Source organism: Globicephala melas, chromosome 20 (genome assembly GCF_963455315.2).
Source record: "Globicephala melas chromosome 20, mGloMel1.2, whole genome shotgun sequence".
Taxonomy (NCBI): domain Eukaryota; kingdom Metazoa; phylum Chordata; class Mammalia; order Artiodactyla; family Delphinidae; genus Globicephala; species Globicephala melas.
In genome coordinates, this window is record NC_083333.1 from 49803870 (window position 1) to 49825980 (window position 22111).

The 22111-nt window shown below is 37.1% G+C and overlaps 1 protein-coding gene across 2 annotated transcripts in view; it reads right to left on the bottom strand.

Annotated features, from left to right (window-relative positions):
• Nucleotides 1–22111, bottom strand: part of VMP1 (vacuole membrane protein 1) — a 130102-nt gene that overhangs the window by 5498 nt on the left and 102493 nt on the right. For both annotated transcript variants that reach the window (XM_060290920.2, XM_030881786.3), the window contains exons 9-10: nt 18411–18527; nt 13531–13592 (exon numbers count right to left, since the gene is read on the bottom strand). In XM_060290920.2, the coding sequence (XP_060146903.1) occupies nt 13531–13592; nt 18411–18527 (179 nt within the window). The remainder of the gene's footprint in view (nt 1–13530; nt 13593–18410; nt 18528–22111) is intronic.

The window sequence follows — 22111 nt, forward strand, 5'->3', positions numbered from 1 at the left end:
AGATATTAACCAAAACTATTATGAAAAAATGCCACATGATCTGAAAAAATCTAAAAAGTTAACATATTTGAAAACTAGGTATTAAGTGTTACATAATGAATTATTCGTCAGGTCCTCTTACTTTTTTAAATATATTCATCAAAATTTTAGTTTTATTTTCACTTCTCTATGTCTACAAACCATGGCTTAAGGCCACACATGCCTCAGCTTATACAAAGCACTCTTACACTAAAGTTTTCTTAATTAACACGAAAGTTCTTTAAGTTCTTTAGATAAAATTGAAATTACAGTTTTCACTCTTAACATACATTTAAGGAAAACAATAGCGCCATCTCATGACTTCATCCCTCAAGTTATTTTCAAGCAGCAGACACAAGTAAGAGTCCATTCTTACATTTAGGATTAATTTAAGGTACACACATGAGGAAGGAATAACTCGCATCACAGTTCAGTGTCTCTTTATAGTTGGCTCAGGAAATAAATGCCATTTTCTGAAAGCCATTGAATTCAGAGTACCTTGTGTACCTGGCTAAGGACCCTCATCTCAACCCATGGTGGGTGGGTGAAGTTCTCCATCTGTCATTAGGTGCTGATTAAGTTCAAAGTATTAGTTACTATTTTCCAGTCAGTGGTTGGATTTAAATATACTTAAACTAGCCGTAAACAGCCATTTTCTCTAGGTGAGAAAACCTTAAAGAAGAAAAGAAAAAACAAAGGAAAACAAAAGCAAGAATAAAATTGATCTCATCTACTTTTCCTTGCTGTAGACCTTCAGCATAGTGGGTAAAAAAATTTTTGTGGATAGTAATATCTTGATATTTATTTTCTTGGCACACACATTTTTCAGATAATATAATTCATGAAGAAACAAATTTCCAACAACTTATTCTAATGGCAATTTTTGAACTTTTGTTACTGATTTTAATAAAGAAAGAAAGAAACAAACAAAACACCTCAGAAAATGCAAACAAAAGAAGGGAGAAAAAGTAAAGAAAAAATTCCACAGAAGTCTAATAAACCCACTCAGAGCTCAAAAGTGGTTTCATGGGAACAATATTTTGCCATGCTTATATACTTAAGTATGTGTTAAAACAAAAACAAGACAAACTTCTTTGCAAAATTCTGTCAAGGGCCCTGACCATTATGCAAACAAAATCTATTATTTTTCTATGTTTTTTAATGCATCTGTGACTCTGTTTGTGGAATCACTTATCTGATAAGAAATCTGTATTTTAAACTCTCCCCATATTGACTCATTATAAATAAAGGTCTGCATTGTGTTCCCACAAAAAGCCAGAAAATCTACCAGAGGAAGCATCACAATCGGCAGAGGTTGCATAGAGTGGGTGATGTGAGTACTCCAGTTTTTCACAATGCTTAAATTTTCATTTTATGAGCAGACACCTATTCCAAAAAATTCATCGGTCATTGTTATTCTGTTTTCAAGGGACTCCTTTCAAATTTTGTAGGTCTCAAACAAATTGGTTCACCAGATATAAAAAACACACCATTTGATTTACTTTGATTCTCTTCTCCATTACAGACATAGTCATCAATCTAGGACTTGCTATTAAAAGACCCGAAATTTTCCTGTTCATGATTCTGTTTGGATTTTTCCACCCAGATGAGTGTTTTTTATTATTATGTGCCATCATGAAACTGGGGCACAGTGCTTAATGACACAGAAGTAACATAAACTTTTTAAAAATTGATTTGTCTTGTTTAGCCCTATTTACACAGGACCTATATAAGGTTAAGCAGTTGAAATGCCTATGGGAATTAAACAGGTATTAATAAAGTAAATTTTTAATACAGGCTCTGCTTTGTTAACCACTTTTTTTGAAGATCTTAGCATTAATGTGATTGTGTAAGTCATATCATTGGCGTTCCAGAAAATATACTGTCTGACATGGATTCCTAGTAAGGCTATAGGGCAGTAAACCTTTATCTTTCTCAGAAAAAAAAAGTATGTGCAAAAAAAAATTTTTTTAACCTTCGTTTCACTATTTGTGCAGTACTTTGAGGCTGATTTATTTAACATTCCTCTAATGATTAATCAGAACATGGAAATAACACTCTCAGGGTGTGGTTAGTTAAACCGCGGAAAGCTTATGAATGTGAGAAAATGTTTTTAGAAGAAGATTCAGGTCAGGGGTAGTATTAAAAGAAAGGGAAAGGAAAGGTTTAATCAAGTCTACTGCTGCTATAATTCAGAAAGCATAATAGAGATCTTTTGAAGTAGACTACTTTTTGATAGCACCAAAAGCAGCTTTTAAGGGCAGAGGAGCCTAGACCAATGGTCTGCGAACATTTTTGATATTTGTACTTACGCAAATAGTAAAATGTACAAATACAAATTAAAATGGATAAAATATGGATGGAATCTTAAAAATTTTTAAATTGTTACTAAATGTCTTACTAATTATGACAGCTTTCATGCTATCATTAGCAAATATTTCTGATTAATGGGACATAGAAAAAACAATAAATTGCAGCATGCCCACTGTAAGCCCCTTTTGTACCATGGAACTCTTACTCTAACCCTAGCCTATGTTTGTAATCCATGATTTGTGATATTCTGACATGTGGATTGAGGGAGTGCCAATCAGACTGATGGTAAACTATATCCTCCATGTATGTATAGCCATATAAATTATATGTACATATACTACCATAATAATGTTATGTACATTACAAAATACACAAAAAATAACAAAGATGAAAATAAATATAAATAGAAGTTCTATTTTAGTCCCACTCCAATGGTGGAGACCACTGGTTTAGACCAGGAAACTAAACCACAAGGGGTACAGATACTATACCTTGTTCCCAAAAGGTCAAAAATATCTTAAGGCTTAGTTAGCAGAACAACTCAAGGCAAAACTCTTAGGTAACATATTAGACAAAAGAAAGCTATTTCTACAAAGATCCAGATTAAGTGTCTCTTTTTTGCTCATCCTTCCATCCTTTATAGTGGCTCCTATAAAGAGGGCCTTTAAGAACCTGAATAGCCAAATCTCAAGAGACTGAAATCCTGTGCCCACAGTTAAACTTATATTTATGTTTTAAATGAATATCAGGGTCTTTAGAATTTTCTTGATTGGGTGAGGATCATTGTATGTAAATCAATAAGTCAAATTTGACTCCAGAGAATTCTATCAATTGAGATTTGTCCTGGGAGCTGAGAAGTAAGTACAGCCATAAACAGACTCTTCTAGACTGAAGCTACAGGCTCTTCTGCTAAAGAGATTAAATTTTACAATTAAGGTACTGGTAGGATATATTTTCAGGGATGAAATAAAAGCCCCTCCCTATCCCACCTCCATTACATGCTGATCTGTCTTCTGAACAAAAGAGGCAATGATAATACGGTAGGTAGAAGTTCAGTGACAAGATGGCCTAGCAAGTCCCTTTCTTGATAACAGTCTTATAAATAATTCTTTGTTTTCAGAAACGTGCACATGTTGGTCAAACACTGTAGAGTTAAACACCACACCACCATAACCAACCCCACCCCCGGCCCTGCCCCCACTGGGCAGGGAGGCCAGGATCTAAACAGGCTTAACGGTTAGTACTTTAATGAGTTGTCATTTCCTGTCTGATAAAGATTCTCACAGTATTTAACCACCAGTTTCCCTGGGGCCCCGACCAATACTAGAACTCTATTCATAGTCACACAGAATGGATCTCAGACTCCTGACCTGATTCAACAATGATAGATTTCCCTGCAAATGAAACAAAAAGTCTTTCCTCCTTAGGTAGACTGCTCAGGAGAAGAGGCAGGCAAGGCAGAGGGGAAGTAATTTATCAAACAATCTTTCTGAAGAAGCCAAAGGCCATCATGCTAAAATCCATTAATATTTATAGCCTTTAAGTCCTCAGAGATTAGAGAAAGAAAAAAGAAAAAAAGATACAAATTGATCCCTAATTAATCCATGAACCCAGGAATATGACAAGTAAATGAACTGGTGTTGGCTGCAAATAAACATATTTAACCCGGTAAAAATGGGATCCAGTAATCCCATGTGACTGAAATGAAAGAGTTAAAATCTAGGGCTTTATCATATATACAAGTTTGAGTTGATAGTCTCTGGTACCATCTAAAATTCGTTGTGATTCAACCTCAGGATTTGGGATTAAAACATCTTGAATTTCATTCACAGCTGTGCCCCTTTCAAATTATTAAAACCTCTTTTGTACTCAAGTTAGTCCATTGTGCGCTGAGTAGAACTGACACCATGACACCATGGTGATGACACCGTCAGTTTCCTAGTGGCTGTGTAGAAGGAAGACCACTGCTTTATCCAGAAACATCAGGTGTACTGTTTCTACTGCCTCACAGCATATTTCTATCACAGGCGTCTTTCAAAAAAAAGTAACCCTCAATTGCACTTGCTTTCCTTTTTAAAAAAAATTTATTTGTTTATTTTTGGCTGCATTGGGTCTTCGTTGCTGCATGCGGGCTTTCTCTAGTTGCAGCGAGCAGGGGTTACTCTTCGTTGCAGTGTGCGGGCTTCTCATTGCAGTGGCTTCTCTTGCTGCCCAGCATGGGCTCTAGGCGCACAGGCTTTAGTAGTTGTGGCACGCAGGCTCAGTAGTTGTGGCTCACAGGCTCTAGAGCGCAGGCTCAGTAGTTGTGACACAAGGACTTAGTTGCTCCGCAGCACGTGGGATCTTCCCAGACCAGGGCTTGAACCCGTGTCCCCTGCATTGGCAGGCGGATTCTTAACCACTGTGCCACCAGGGAAGCCCTGCACTTGCTTTTGAACATTTGGAATTGTTTTCTATAAGAATCAGGATGAAGGTAAGACCTCCTCACAATTAGCACATACTCTTTGAAATATGCTGTCATTAAAGGGCAGCTTTTGAAAACAAAACCTCATTTCAGAATTTTGAGTTGAGCAATAGAAGCCAAACAGGCATTTATGTTAACGAAGGAGGGCAGAGCTAAAGAAGTGGTCTCATATAAGAACCAAGTAAAAGTGATTGGCTGCTAAAACAAAACCCTGTTAAAAATCAACTGCTGCTGGTTGGATGACCCACTGAGTTCTAAGAAAGAAAGAAATCAGCAACAGGGACCCGCAGACCCAAAGGTCAAGAATAAAGAATAGTTTGCGGAATTTCAAATTTAAGGTGAAATAGCAGGGAAGCTCACTGGCCTTTATATCATTCAAAGTGGCTTGACTGTGAGTGAAAAAAGTGACAGTATTGAAAACGAATTTAAATTTATCAAGAAAAATCTAGTTACTCCAACCATTAGGCAGAAACTCGCTAAATGCAGTAGATAACCTTAAAAACAAAAGCCAGGATCTCTGCCCTCAATGAACTTAATCTAGAAGGGTGATGAGAGGGAGAGGAAAAAAAAAATGCATTTAAACCTACAGTACAAAACCCAGTAGGTTTCTCAAAGTAACACCGGCAGTAACTAGTTTCAGCTGTGCCAGGTCAATACAAGTGTGAACAAGGATAGTAGACAGAAAGAACTCATGCTGACTCCCTATCACATTCACGAGGCAGCCATTTGAAACTAGCACTCTCGTCCACATCTCCAACTTCAAGATTACCTCAGTAGCTGTGGCACGCGGGCTCTAGAGCGCAGGCTCAGTAGTTGTGGGCACGGCGTTAGTTGCTCCAAGGCATGTGGGATCTTCCTGGACCAGGGCTTGAACCCGTGTCCCCTGCATTGGCAGGCGGCTTCTTAACCACTGTGCCACCAGGGAAGTCCCTTCATTCCAGTTTTGAAGGAAGAAGTGGTTAAGGAGAATAAATCAAACCACTCAGGCTTTTGATCCTATCTCCTTACAGCTCTTACCATTTACATGAATTTAAATATGTTTCAGTTTCCCCATGAAGACAGTGATAGCAAGTACCTTATAGATTTTATTATGCATATTCATAAAAACAAATGTAAAGCATCTGGCACACTGAGTGCTTACTAAATGTTATATCCAACCCACGTCCTTCCTTTTCTTCATTTGTATTTTCCATCTCTAGCTTTTAACCAGAGTATTTCCCTCAGCCTAAAATACACAGAGGTCTCTCCTAATAATGAATAAATGAATTCAATTAGTCAACAAATATTTATAGAACACTTAAAATGCGTCAGGTATGACCTTGGCCTGACTTTTTCTTTACCCACTATGTAGGTTAATATAATTGGGTTTTAGTTTTCATCATTCTACAGAAATGCTCTAATTATGGTTAATAGTAACTTCCTAATACAATGTCCATTTCTCACCTTACAGTCTAACTCCAGTGTTCTTGCTTTAACCTTTAACTATCTGCCTCCCAATATCTATAAGAAAAATACAAAGGAGTTAAGAGTCAAAAGAGAAGATAAACTACAGGAAGAGGACACGAAAAAGAAGGAATTTTCTATCTGAAGTACAGAAGATTATATTAAAATCAGCATGTACAACTGATTCTCAGCAGCTGGGGTCTTAAAACCTCTGTATCCTCCTCCGATTAATACAGTTATTTGTGTTCCACACTTCCATAACTTTTTCTGACAATGATCAAAAAAAGTCAAAGAGAATCAAATACATAAACCAGGTTTGTGTATTTTAAAATGAAAGGGTAGGGACTTCCCTGGTGGTGCAGTGGTTAAGAATCCATCTGCCAATGCAGGGGACACGGGTTCGAGCCCTGGTCCGGGAAGATCCCACATGCTGCGGAGAAACTGAGCCCATGCGCCACAACTACTGAGCCTGTGCTCTGGGCCCCGTGAGCCACAACTACAGAGACCACGTACCACAACCACTGAAGCCCGCGCGCCTAAAGCCTGTGCTCTGCAACAAGAGAAGCCACTGCAGTTAGAAGCCTGCGCACTGCAACAAAGAGTAGCCCCCTCTCGCCGCAAATTAGAGAAAACCCGTGTGCAGCAACAAAGACCCAACACAGCCAAAATAAATAAATAAATAAATAAAAATAATAAAATGAAAGGGTAGATTTTCTTTCTGTAGAAGAAAAAGTCCAGACCAATATGGCTCATTCTGACCACTTACAGAGTGAGGAACAAGAAACAACATTAAGATTCAAGCACTTTATTACTCACTGGTTAAAATGATCTCTCTTGCCACAGGCAAGTCTGACTCTTGAGGTCAAATGTCAAGTTAACTTAGAAATAGGAGACAGCAAAGAAGAGCATGGAACATTCTGTATCTGGTAAAAAAGTCCCTGCTCCAGCCAACCCCATCCCCCGAGTTCAATGACTGAGTTATGGAAATTTTCTTGTGTGGTAAAACTGGGGACTTTGTCTTCCAATAAGACTCTGGCAACCTGACAATGAGCCAATGTTCTGCATATGGTTTGTTACGAGTCATATGCTTAATGTTATTTTCTGGGAATTCTCATCCTCTATTTGGTGAGAATATCAGAACATGTCATTTTAATCATGATTTTAAAGTTAGACTTGGTCATGCTCTTTAAGAAATATGTCCAGGTCTCTCTCATTGGAGAAAATCTAAAATTAAATAAAAATAAGTTTAAAGTCGAAGAAAGAAAGAGAAAGAAAGAAAGAAGAAAGAAAGGAAGGAAGGAAGGAAGAAAGAAAAGAAAGAAAGAAAGACTGCAACAAATGTAAGGCCTTAGAAGCTCTAAAGTTCCCTGGTTCTTTGGTTCTGTCCTCTGACTTACTTCAGCTTAGGATATCAGAGAGTGAAAAACTCCATTACATGCCTAATCTTTTTTCAGAACCTTTTCTCTGTCCTCTTGCCAAACATACTATAAACCAAAAGGCTTTTTCAAGGCTATTATCTGTTCTAACCTTTCAGAATATGTAACTGATTCATTACATCTATTCAGATTTTCATATATAACTAGACAGCCCTTTGATTTAGGAATAGGTAATAGGGATACCTTTCCCTAAGCCCAGGGATACTAATGATTACTTTCCAGAACTGTCCAAGAAATAAATCTACAAATAATTATTTCTGGTCAAGGGAGGGGAATTATTTACTCTTAAAATTACAATACATTTTGGAGGTAGGTCTTATATTCTCTCTGGGACGTTAGGACTGTCATACCATGATAAACTATACTAAAAATACCACAGTCCAAAGGCACACTTATGTAGCTGGGCCATTCCATAGTTACACTGAGACTAGAAGCCATTTGGGGAAAGGGATATTTCTTTCAGTCATCAGTATAGCATTCAAATCTGTATAAAACTGATCCTAAACCTCACCACCAGAGATGCAATGGTCAACACTAAATAATTCTTTCCCTGACACCTGGGGAGGTGAGTAGCCTGACATGGCAGGCCACAGGCACACCTGCCTAGACAAAATTTGACCCTAGACAAAACTAAGTTAACTTATCACAATGAAGGGTTATCTTGCTTATGTCCAGTCTCTCTTTCATTCACCTTTTCCCTCTTCTATGTTGTCCCTTTTATCATATTCTAGGTTCCACTATGTGCTCATCTATCTTGCACTAAGAAATGCTCACAGAAGCATTGTCCAAAACAGCAAAAAAAGGGACTTCCCTGGTGGCACAGTGGTTAAGAATACGCCTGCTAATGCAGGGGACACGGGTTCGAGCCCTGGTCTGGGAAGATCCCACATGCCGCGGAGCAACTAAGCCCGTATGCCACAACTACTGAGCCTGCGCTCTAGAGCTGGTGAGCCACAACTACTGACCCCATGTGCCACAACTACTGAGCCTGCACTCTAGAGCCCGTGCTCTGCAACAAGAGAAGCCACCGCAATGAGAAGCTCACGCACCACAACGAAGACCCAATGCAGCCAAAGATAAATAAATAAAATAAAAAGTTAAAAAAAAAAGAAGTAAATAGTAATAACAATTGCATGTAAAGTGCTCACTATGTTTAATAAATAGTACCCTCAAGAATTATTTGTATAATCTTTGATGAAAAACTTTGTCCTGATAAAAGGTATTTTACTGATCAGAGAGTAAAGAAATGGGAACTTCCTTTAAGGAGAAGTAGGCCTTCCCTCAATCTTCTCTGAGAGCATACAAAGTAGTCACCTAGCATGCTACCTTTCCATTCACAGTCAGTAGAAACTTTGGAAAATGAGATGAGAACACAGGCAACATAAAAATTGAGAGGAAAGGCATTTTAAAAATCCACATGGCTTAGAATTTTAAATCACTTGATATGAGTACATTTCAACTACACTCTAAGATATTTTGAGACAGGACATTTTACATTTTGACTGGAAGTTGGAAAGATTACCAGTGGCCTCCTGAACTGGGGAAGAAATGCTACTCAAAGAAAATATATTATTTGAGAGAACAGCAGCTAAAAGTGGATACAGACAGGAAATAAATAACTGGCCTGTGGCAGAGCTTATATTCAAACATAGATTGGTTTTGTCTAAAGCCTGTGTGTTCTTTTCATATTTCACTCCATAGCTGTCCTTACTCTTGGGATTCATTTTTTCATTCTTCCTTGCCTTAGTATCTCATAATTTTATTTTAAATTTGAACTGTTGCTGACTTTTTCTTGGTCTTTTCTTTTGATTTTTACTCTACCATGGCAATTCACCACCCTCTTAATTGTGGGCACATAGTTTTAAACATCCTTCAAAAGGATTCCAGGACTTCCCTGGTGGCGCAGTGGTTAAGAATCCGCCTTCCAATGCAGGGGACACGGGTTTGATCCCTGGTCCGGGAAGATCCCATATGCCGCGGAGCAACTAAGCTCGTGTGCCACAACTACTGAGCCTGTGCTCTAGGGCCTGCATACCACAACTACTGAGCCCATGTGCTGCAACTGCTGAAGCCTGCATGCATAGAGCCCCTGCTTCACAACAAGAGAAGCCACCGCAATGAGAAGCCCGCGCACCGCAACTAAGAGTAGCCCCCACTTGCTACAACTAGAGAAACCCCACGTGCAGCAACAAGACCCAACACAGCCCCCCGCAAAAAAAGGCTGTATTCCAAACTTTCTAGTTTAGTTTGATGATTTGCCATATATATATATATATATATATATATATATATACACACACCATTTATATCAGTAGTTTTTACAGTGTGAAAAGGGAGAACAATCAAAGGAGAATGTTTCTGTAGCAAATTACATGTAGTATTTTCAGTTCAACTCAACAATGAGTCTAGGGAATCAATCTGACTGTTCTCCTTCCCTTTTCTGAAATAAATTGCTAAGCTATTTATTATGATATAAAAGAACAAATTTAGGTCTTCTAAAGATTCATTCTCCTGGTTTAACTTAATTTTTAGTCTAGGTTTGGTGATACTATTTATCATAATTTATTATCATCTGAACACTTATATAGCATTTCCTACTTCAAAATGTAGGAAAACAAACCATGTCAAGCTCAGTTAGAGAATCTGATTAAAAGATAATTTTATTACAGACTAAGATGAAAAAGATACCCATTAGCATGTGGTAATAAAGAATTATTATTACAGCTAAGTCTAATTATTTATACTGCTTAATAGTTTATCTAGAAAAGAAGTTGATGGGTAATCCCTGTAGACAGTACTGGGGAAAAGATGAAGATATCAGGACGTTGCAACATTTGTCTGTTGCAAACAGTTTTTAAAATAAGACACACGCAAAACAAAACAAAACCACCACCCATTCCACTAGGCCTTGAATATCTTAGAATAACTTTATGCAAAACCATCTTTAAGAAGAATCACTGGAATTTCTTTTTTTTTTTTGAGGGGCTGTGCTAGAGGAGATAGTTAAGGGGAGGGGCTACTGATTTTTTATTTAATTAATTAATTAATTAATTAAATTTTGGCTGCATTGGGTCTTCGTTGCCACATACGGGCCCTCTCTAGTTGCGGCGAGTGGGGACCACTCTTTGTTACGGTGCGCGGGCCCCTCATTGCAGTGGCCTCTCCTGTTGCAGAGTATGGGCTCTAGGCATGTGGGCTTCAGTAGCTGTGGCACGTGGGCTTAGCTGCTCCATGGCATGTGGGATCTTCCTGGACCAGGGCTCGAACCCGTGTCCCCTGCATTGACAGGAAGACTCTCAACCACTGCGCCACCAGGGAAGCCCAGGACTACTGATTTTGAAAAACATAAGGAATAAGAAATTCTAACTTTAATACATTGGCCTAAGCTTAAAGATACGTTCATTGCTATTTACTGTAGATAATTAATATAATTTCTTAGAAACTCCAAAGGCTGGGGAAACAGAAGAATCTGGGCTCTACAAATAATTTGCTGATTCTTACTGACCAGATCTTTATTTGGACGCCACCTGTTCATTTATTCACCAGATATTTATCAAGCACCTGCTATGCGTCAATCAAGATGCCAGATGCTATGGACACAACAGCGAACAAAAATAGGCATGGCCTCTGCCATTAAGAAGTTTACAGGTTAGTTGTAAAAGGACAGTAATCATACACCCTCAAACATGAATGTAAAAATACAACTGTCAGTGCATGTAGTACATACTGCTGAGAAACGAGGTCCCTAGGAAAGAGGGTAATTGTGACCTAGTCAGGGAAGGTGTTTTTGTGAATATAGTAGCTGAAATCCAAAGGACATTATCTAGGCCAGTGATTCTCAATGGGATTGGTGGTGACAGTGGTGGTTTACTTGCCATGGAACATTTGGCAATGTTTGGGGACATTTTTGATTGTCACAACTGGGAGACACTATTGGCATCTAGTGAGTAGAGGAAAAGGACGCAGCTAAATATCTTACAATGCACAGGACAGTCCCCCACAACAAAGACATCTTATCTGGCCTAAAATGTCAATAGTGCCAAGGTTGAGAAACCCTGAACAGGACAAAGGGAAAAGCCTGAGCAAAGACCAATGGTGAGAGACTCAAGCAGAGAAAACTATAGGGGATAGCTCATTCAAGGCTATAGAGACCCAGTAAGGAGTTTTAGCTTTATCTTAAGAATGAAGGGGAAAACAAGTGAAGGGTTTCAAGAAGTGGAGAACTGCGGAGTGAGGACAGTGGTGGTGGCAGGCTCAGGTATGATTTTTAAAAGGTTACTAACTGCAGTATGATGAACTGATTGGAAGGAAATGAAACTGGATGTGGGTGTTTGAGATAGGTAGCTAACTAATATAACTTCTTAGAAGCTCCAAAAGCTGGGGAAACAAAAGGTGGTAGTGGCGAGGATGTAGAAGTAGCTAGAAAACTTCCTTCTATAAACGTTCAGTATGGAAAAAGGAGAAAGAAAGAATGTAGGATGCTGCGTGCAAAGCCATTCCGACAATGTGTGGGTCTGTGTGGTTTGTGTGGTAGTCCTACATGTCCCTCAGAATTCTCTCAAGGTGGCACAATAATCTGTAGGAACGGATGAAATGTCTTCTTATTTTAAAAAAAGGGACAAGAATATTCCCTCTTTCTTTTCGAATGTGATATATGATGACCTATAAACCACTTTGTAAGAATTCAGGCAACAAAAAACTGGAGTAATTAAAATTTAATTTACAAGCCATAATCCATATTTCTAATCAGAAGCTTAGGAAGTAATAAAATCATTAGCTGGCTCCACTGAGTATATTCTCAAGAATATGTTTTTCCTCAATTATTACATTAATACCTAAGTAGAAAATATTAAAAACTATTTTATCATAGAATATATCATACATAGAAAAGAGTAAGTATAATATATAGTGCATGGTTCAAAGAATAATAAAACTAATACTCATGAGCTCACTACCAAGTGGCAGTTGTTTAATAGTGAATACTTTCATAAACATCTTGTTTTATAAATGGCTTTTAAAATAGAGATTTGTGTTAAAACTACATAAAGGGCATTCCAACTTAACACTTTTCCACCATAGGGCAGTTAACACTATTAAATGAAAAGAAAACCTCTCACCTGTAAACACTGAATAAAAAATCATATATTGAAAAAAAAAGGGTTCATTTAATATCCGGTAGGATTCACATTCCAGTTGACATTAATTTGATTAACTAAACAGGTCTTTCTTTATTGTTTTATCAAAGTAAACTCCAAAAAATTTGTGACACTGTCATTTAAAACGTATGTTAAAACTGGTCTGACTTCTTTAAACACAAAAATAAATGCTTTGGATAGTTTAGCCTTTTAAAATGGCCTAATTTTTCTCTAGTGAAGTAATAGATTCAGAACACATATTTTGGTAATATCATGCCTTATTTAACGAAATATTAATATTTTATGTAAGATTTATATATAAATGAAATACAACTGTGTATCTGGCATCCAATTTTGGCTAAAAGTCATAGCATTGTACCAAAGCACCATTAAACTCTAACTATATACACATGTCTTTTACATAAAGAGAATTTCATACCTCTTTGGAGGGGCAAGTCTAAAACTGCAAAGCTTCTTTTAAATCAAGAATTATATGACTTGATACATGTTTGGTTTAAAATTAAACAAGGATAATCTGAGCTTCATCCTTCCCTGCTGTAGGGAACGAGGTTCACCTTCAATTTAAATAATAACAGGGCAAAAGATTTTTCCTTCTCAAAAAATAAAGAGCTATCACAAAAATTCTATACCAACGAAGTCTTTTTTATATATTTCTTCCCATTCAAACCATGATAATATTAGTCCTTAAAGAATTACTCACCCAATGAAAGCCACCATCTGCTCCACTATGTGTTTGCTGAATGTTATGATAACGAAGATTTTCTGTAAAGAAAATGCCAGTTAAAATAAATATTTCTCATCAAAAAAAAAACACAATATAAATTCACAATTCTGATAATAGTCTAAAAAGGTGACCATGCTGCTGCTAATTGCAATTTAAAAAAATTTTAAGAAACAAAACAAAACACCATTTGACAAATGCTATCTACTTTGTATTTTAAAGATGTTTTTCCTTAAGTACAGTTCTAGTCTTGCCAGGATACGTGACCATGTCTGAGGGAGAAATGTGAGTCATGAAACCCAAGGCTGGGTGGATGTTCCACATGTTCTATGTGTTTTATTTTATTTTATTTATTTATTTTTGGCTGTGTTGGGTCTTCATTGCTGTGCGTGGGCTTTCTCTAGTTGCAGAGAGCGGGGGCTACTCTTCGTTGCGGTGCGCGGGCTTCTCATTGTGGTGGCTTCTCTTGTTGCAGAGCACAGACTCCTGGCATGCGGGCTTCAGCAGTTGTGGCATGTGGGCTCAGTAATTGTGGCTCACGGGCTTAGCTACTCCGCAGCATATGGGATCTTCCTGGACCAGGGCTTGAACCCGTGTCCCCTGCATTGGCAGGCGGATTCTTAACCACTGCGCCACCAGGGAAGCCCGTTCTATGTGTTTTAGAATGGTGTATACAACTAAAGTCATGGGTTCCCATATAGCCTCCACCACTGAAATTAAAGCTTATCAGCCTGATGATAGGTGTCTGGGCTAAATCTAATCAAGAGGATCTTTGAAAAGACTATGTCCTTCCTGGACAGTTCTTATAAAAGTATCATGAAAGTTCCATTCTCAGATCCTGAATGAGCCTGGAATTTCAGGTTTCGACTACAAGCAAAGGCATCAACAAGTTTTGGGGGATCGTTATCAGACCTGGGTCATTGCCAATTTGGTATTATTGAGGTATTCTTTATTAATTAAAGATGTTGATACGTAACTTACAAGTAAAGATGCCTTTAGGCTAACAGGTAGCAAATATTTTCAACTCAACAAATGTTACAAAAAGTATTTACTACGGATAATATAAGCATTATTAAGGGCTTTCAGGGAACACAAAGATGGGAAGAATACTTCTTCAATACCCTGAAGAAATTAAAAAATTTTTCTATACATAGTAGAAAGATGGTTAAGTACAAAAGATATAAACTGTAAATGTCATTAGCGGTGAAAACAATGTGTTACAGAAGTTGAGAGAAAGAAAAGGTCATATAAGTACAATTAATTAGAGATTCAAGAAGGTGATATTAAGGTTTAGCTTTAAAGGACTGAGAATAATTCTCTGAATAAATATGACTAATTCTAGATTCTCTCTCCCAGTTCCTGATAACAAACTCTCCAGTGCTTTGTTACTGTTGTTAAATAGTAACTATAGCCTATGTAACCAAATGGGAGGGAAGAGAAATAAAATAAATAACAATAGTCTTCTTTTTAGCCATCCATTATGAATCTCAGGAAAGTGGCTAATTCAGACTAAAGCTCATTATTTCAGGTAGAAGACTAATAAGGCAATGATATTTTCTTAATGTCCTACAGTTAACAAAGACATTGGCAGCTGCACAGCTGGATATGTGTGAGGAAATAAGACTAAAAAAATAAGTTCACAGTCCTTTTTGGTGTTTGTTTATGTATCTATTAATGTGAAAAAGGTATTTACTTATCTCATGAAAAAAGTAAGCACATATAGATATCAAACAATTACAAGATGGATGATGATTTATCAACAATCCTACACAAATGGTGTATGAAGATTATGAAACTAATAAGACAATTACAAGAGATCATTTAGGGAGAAAAGCATTAATATATGGGGACTCTTCTAGTATCCATACTAAAAGCCAGTTAATTGGAGCTATAAATCTTTTTTTTTTTTTTTTTTTTTGCGGGACGCGGACCTCTCACTGTTGTGGCCTCTCCCGTTACGGAGCCCAGGCTCTGGACGCGCAGGCTCAGCGGCCATGGCTCACGGGTCCAGCCACTCCGCGGCATGTGGGATCTTCCCAGACCGGGGCACGAACCCATGTCCCCTGCATCGGCAGGCGTACTCTCAACCACTGCGCCACCAGGAAAGCCCAGGAGCTATAAATCTCTTACTAAGAAACAGAGGTAATGGTTTGCCTCTCAGTGATTTCACCACCATGTGTTCCCTCCCATCATTTCCTAACATTCAAAATAAGCCAATGCCCAGATAATTGCACGATTAGACTTTCTTGAAACAAAACAAGACTTTCTTCTTATATATAACAGCTTGAAAATTCACTGTGCTGGGCAAGACATTTAAGAACATATGTCTCAGAATCATTCAAGCTTGAGGTCTGGGTGGGGATTCTACCAAATAAACAAAAGGCACAGATCCCCAAAGAGCCCAGTCAGCCATGTCAACCATGTGCACAGAGGAAATAAGGGTAGAGTAGGAATAATTAAAAAAATATATATATGGGTGTAGGGAACTAATGGTGCCAGAATGAACAAAGAAGAAACTATATATCTATAAAAGAAGGGTCCTCCAATGGAAAGAAGTATCTTAGACTGATTCATATATTAAATATTTACCGAGCGCCAAGGACATGTCAGATGCTATTCTAGGCACTAGAATACCTTAGGGAGCCAAGAAACAAAAACCTCTGCCCTCATGGAGCTTATATTTCTGTACACGTATGTGTGGCGGTAGGGGGAAAGTTGAAAGGCAATAAATAATACACATGATAAGTAAATTATATGGTACATGAAATATTATGTGAGTGTGCTGACTCCTTATTTTCTTCATCATTTAGGAGAAAGGAAATATTTCTAAGTGAACTTCTACAGGCTGAGGAATTGAACTTGTCCAGTAGAAAGAGAAATCGTTAATTAACATTATTAGGTGGGCTGATTTCAAACTTTTAGGGGAGGTTTAACAGATAGCACGATTTTGGTTTGAATTCTAGTCCCTCCCATCTATGAAATGGGGATAATAACCACCTCACAGGATTGTTCTGAGATAACCATGCAAACTGCCTGGCACAGGTCCTGATAAACAGCAGGTATTAAACAATTCAGTTTTCGTGATCATATAAATACAGTTAAGAAGGCATTGCAAAAGAGTGGAAAGAACACTGAACTTGAAGCTGACTCTGGTTCAAATTCCAGCTGTTACTTATTCTTTTAGGCAACTATTACCTATTTCCCTCTCTAAGTTTGATAATTACAAAATGGGAGTAGTAATTTCTCTATCCCAGGATTATGAGAATTAAATCGGGTGGCATACACTTTAAAGTGTAAAGTACTCTATTAAAACATTAAGCATGATTATGATAACTTGAAAAAATCTACTGAGAATATTAAAAAAATATACTATTTTTGAATATGCTATAATGAAAAGTCTGATAAGTTACATACCCTATAACTATAGGGTACTTTTAGCATAATATATTTTATTGTATTTTATAGAAAGTTAGTACATAAAGCAGGATACATTAAATTTATGGATTCCTAGAAAAGTTGCTGTTATAAAGGGAATTAAAATAATCTGTTATTGTTCCTTAGGTATTAATACTTTCAAAGGACTTCAAAAAGCTAAATGATTTTATCATTTGAAAAACTCTATTATAGTATTTTAAATCTTTCCCAAAGTAACTAGCATTCCAGTATTTAAAAACCCATCGTCATTGAACAATACACTTAACGTAAGTAGGAGCAATTATATTCCTTGAAGGAGGAAAAATAAAGCCTTGAAATTCTGAGTGATTAGCATGGCCAGAGAGTAGATGACAAGCTCAATAAACTCATCCTAAATGCCAAAGTCTAATATGAGAAACTGGGCAGGTAGAAGCAGCTGAAGTTTTCCTTTTTCATTCTTCTCTTCTAAGAACTGGAGGTAAAGAGGTGGTAAGCAAAAACTTGGGGGATAGATGTGCTTTTAATTATTAAGGAATCAGACCAGGGCATAGACATTACTCACTGTTCTTGCCCTTCCTTTGGTGAATGCTTCCTTCTTGCAAACCTCATTAATGAAGACATTCTTTCCACGTTAATTTTATTTTATTCTAGTAAGATTTGCCTTTTATACCACACCTATCGATTCATATCACAGTCCTAGAAGCATATATCCATTTCCTCTCATTTAAGTTATTGGCCTCTTTTCTCTCCCCTATTTACACACACACACACACACACACACACACACACACACACACGGCCCTATCCTAAAGATTTTGTTAAGAGTGTCTTTGAAGATCAACAGATTCTCACATCTCTAACCAAAACCCACATCTCTTTGCCTCCTCAGGGCCCCTTTCTTCCCCATTGTCCACATTAACATCTGGCTGGTATTTTGTAAAGGATATTTGTGCCTTGAGAGGAAGTGTTATATATAGAACGTGAGAAAGAAAAGTAGAATTAATGAAAGGGACTACTTCCTCAGCCTATGGTCAGTAAGGATAAAACATCTTTGGACTACATATGTTAATATGGTGTGCATTTTCCTATACAGGAACACTATTTTCGTTTGGTAAAATTCTTGGATAAACAAGTTTCACAAGGCAAAAGTGAAATAAAGAAAGAAAGAGAGAAAGGAAGGGAGGGAGGAAAAAAGAAGGAAAGAAATAAAACAAGGAAAAAAAATAATAAAGGGGAACAACTTTCCAATAGGAGTAGGGAAAACCTGCCCGAAATCCACTAACTTCCAAACGATGTTCCGTGGCTGAATACCTAAGCATGCTACCAACCAAGAAGCAGAACCAAAATCTTAACAATTTGCCTTGGAGAGAGCAAGGAGAATATGTTTTCAGTGTCTTTTAAGGGGTTCATCATCATTAAACAGGGAGTCAAAAGGGTATAATTACCTGGATATGCATTTTAATTATTGCTTTTCCAATCAGGGTTGCACCAAAGAAAGTCCAAAAAGGTACAAGAAAGTGTCCACATGTTATTCCAGCCAGATCAAACAGAGGATTTGGAATCTATTTAAAAAAAGAAAAAATTAAAATGGAACGTCCATAAATAATCCAAAAAACAGTTTAATTTTACCACCTATAGGTGTGTGGAATTATGTGTTAAGCCTTGTCTACCACTGGAAAGACAGGTATGGGTTCCCTGATCAGTACTAGACTGTCTGGATAGTTTGACAAGTATTCTAATGTCTCTATAAGTTGTGTCACATATTCATCCCAGGCAGTTGCTTAATTTGTTCAAAGCAAACACAGCTGTCCTTTTGTTTGCACTACTTATGACTAATGCCCCATAAATATACTTTTTTTCATCACATTAAAACTGGATAAAGCCAATGGATCAACAGGAATTTAATTCCATTCAGTAGATACTTGACCATTTGGTAGCTGTTTTATAAGGTGAGGTATAAATGAAGAAAAAGATTATCTAGAAAGTACTCACATCTACAGAAAACATTCTTGTAAATTCACAAATACATTTATAGGTGGCCATGCTTTCATTTCTCAACATAAAGTAAAATACAAATAATGAATTTTTTCTATCTATGACAGCCCAAGGCCATGGGGTCATGTGATTCATTCTACAAAGAAAATCAAGGGTGGAAATACAAGAGCACAGATTCAGATGTTGTGAATACTCAGTCCCAGACAAAGAAGTGATTCACAACAAATACCTTTTCTGAACATTCCCACGTTTCAAGAATGCTAATAGATAATTTCATGTAAAAATGCAAAGAAACCACAAGCTCTTTTTGAGCACTTCATCCATTTTTCTCCCACAGAGGTACTCTTGTCCTGTGTCTGTTGGTGGAACCATTTATAAGCTAATTAATTTATATAATTTTGTGTTTGGACTTTCAAATAAAAGCCCAGTTGTTTAAAAGGTATTTGTCACAAATGTTCTTTCAAAAACAATAACATAACTAAATCAGAATTCAAGTATTCTTCTGTTAATAAAACTCAGATTCAATAGCTTAATTTTATTTTTCTTATCCAAATTCAAATGCTTTATGCAATTGCATCTGTCTTATAACCATTTAATAACAATGTCACTTCCACATCCTTACAACTGTCATTTCTTATATTTTCTCATATGACTCTCACAACTCCATGAATTAAAATTTTAATTGTTTTCCTTTATTATCAGGCTCCACAGCATATTGAAATGGAAATTAAAGTACACAGGATATGTAATCAGAGTAGATAAAAATTAGAAGTTTTATGTTGGATACTCTCAGAAGAGCATAATCAACGAATTTGTTGTTACATATGCATGTTACTTTTTTCAATTGTTAACTAAATACACAGAAAGGAAGATTAGAATTAAAAGAACTACTAAGTAGCTTTGAGATTTTCCCTCAATTACGAGTTTTACCTTAGTTTAAATGTTAACAACAAAATAACTAACTAATAAATAAACTCTGGGCTTCTCTGGTGGCACAGTGGTTAAGAATCCGCCTGCCAATGCAGGGGACACGGGTTTGAGCCCTGGCCCGGGAAGATTCCACGTGCTGCGGAGCAACTAAACACGTGTGCCACAACTACTGAGCCTGAGCTCTAGAGCCAGCGAGCCACAACTACTGAGCCCGTGTGCCTCAACTACTGAAGCTCGCATGCCTAGAGCCCGTGCTCCGCAACAAGAGAAACCGCGGCAACGAGAAGCCCACGCACCACAATGAAGAGTAGCCCCCACTTGCCTCAATTAGGGAAAGCCCGTGCACAGCAACAGAGACCCAATGCAGCCAAATATAAATAAAATAAATAAATAAATTTATCAAAAACGAACTTCTTCCTACCTTACCCTCTACTTACCTTCTTACCTTAAATCAAGTACACATACTTTTAATACTTTAATATAAGTATTAACAATTTCCTAGTAAAAAGTTCTTAGAGGGTCAAATCGATCTATTAATTTATGTTGGCTATTGACTATTCCTAGTCAAATATAAAGAAGATTGGCTAAAAAAAAAAAAAAAAAAAAAAAAAAAAGAAGATTGGCTAGTATAGAAAGTGGAATTTTAGCAGGGAAGACACAGGCATAGATGAGTGCCAAAGAATAAATATTTTTTGCTTTAATAAATCAAAGGTTCTTGTATTTTCCCCAGGAATAATGAAAGCTAACTTTTATTGAGTTGTTAGGTACTTTTCTAATGTTTCTACATCATCAACTCACTTAATTCCCAAAACAATGCTATATGATATTACATCCATTTTATAGGAAAAGTGAGACAGACAGATTAAGCAATTTGTCCAGTATTAATGGCAGCAGAGCATGATTTCAGGATTTCAACCCAGGCAACATGGCTCTCCCACTGTTCTCTTAGCTTCTAAACTAAGGACATTATCGTTCTTTAGTCCTCTCAGCTTAATCCTATTCTGCTGGGCTTCCACAGCACCTTTCACTTATTATTGTATTTAAACTGTCTCCCTCACTAGACTTCAGAATCCTTGAGGAAAGGGAATACAGCTTTCACTTCTTCATCCAAGCAGTCAGGGGTTGATACAAAGCTGATGAATAACAATAAAAAATGGTTGAGCTCTGTCTTACTTCACCTTCCAGGCACTGTGTTAGTTCATATATATTATCTTAAATCCTCACATCAACCTTTGTAATGAGTGTCTTACTAACTCATTAAAAAAAAAAAATTATTTATTTATTTAGGCTGCACTGGGTCTTAGTTGCGGCACGTGGGATCTTCATTGTGGCATGCAGGATCTTTAGTTGCGGCATACATGCAGGATCTAGTTCCCCGACCAGGGATCGAACCCGGGCCCCCTGCATTGGGAGTGCGGAGTCTTACACAGTGGACCACCAGGGAAGTCCCTATTGCCCCATTTTAAACATTAGAAAACTAGGGCTCAAGGAGAGTAAATTGACACTGAGACTACATAGCTAAGAGGCAAACCTGGTTTAGGAACCCAAGTAAGCCTGACTCCAAAACCAATTCTCATCCCACTACGTCACACTACAACATACCTACACATTGCTCAAATAGTTGAGATCAATATTGTGATAAAGAGCTTCTACACTGAAAAGAAAAGTTAGATTACAAAAATTTCTAGTATAGCCAGGGTCAAAAGATAGTAATTGAGGCACATGTATAGTTTAGAATATCTCTAGAATGTTGATATCACATTAGAAATTTTGGCACCAAATGTCTTCCCTTTTTGGCCATTTACTTTGCTAAGGTGAGGAAAGGGGTACTCAAGGATATATTCAAGTTCTAATACATAATGGATAAAGTAACTGTGGGTCAGTAGACAATAATTTTCTGAATTTTACTTATAATTGAAGCTTTTATCATATCAACTAGATACATCTAGTTATTCTGGTCAAATCTACCACTGAACTACCAAGAATTGTGTACAGACTACCAAAGAAAACTTTGACCAAAACACCCCATTTCAAATGTAACTGTATCTATTATATTAGAAAAGGACCAGGATAAACACCAACTCATCAAGGAATGTCAATTTCATAAATCTGCAATTTGAGACATTGAGTTTTTTTTTATAGAGTTATTTTTTTATATACAGTTAGTAACTTCTTTTTTCTTTTTTTAAATTTTATTTTTATTTTTGGCTGTGCTGGGTCT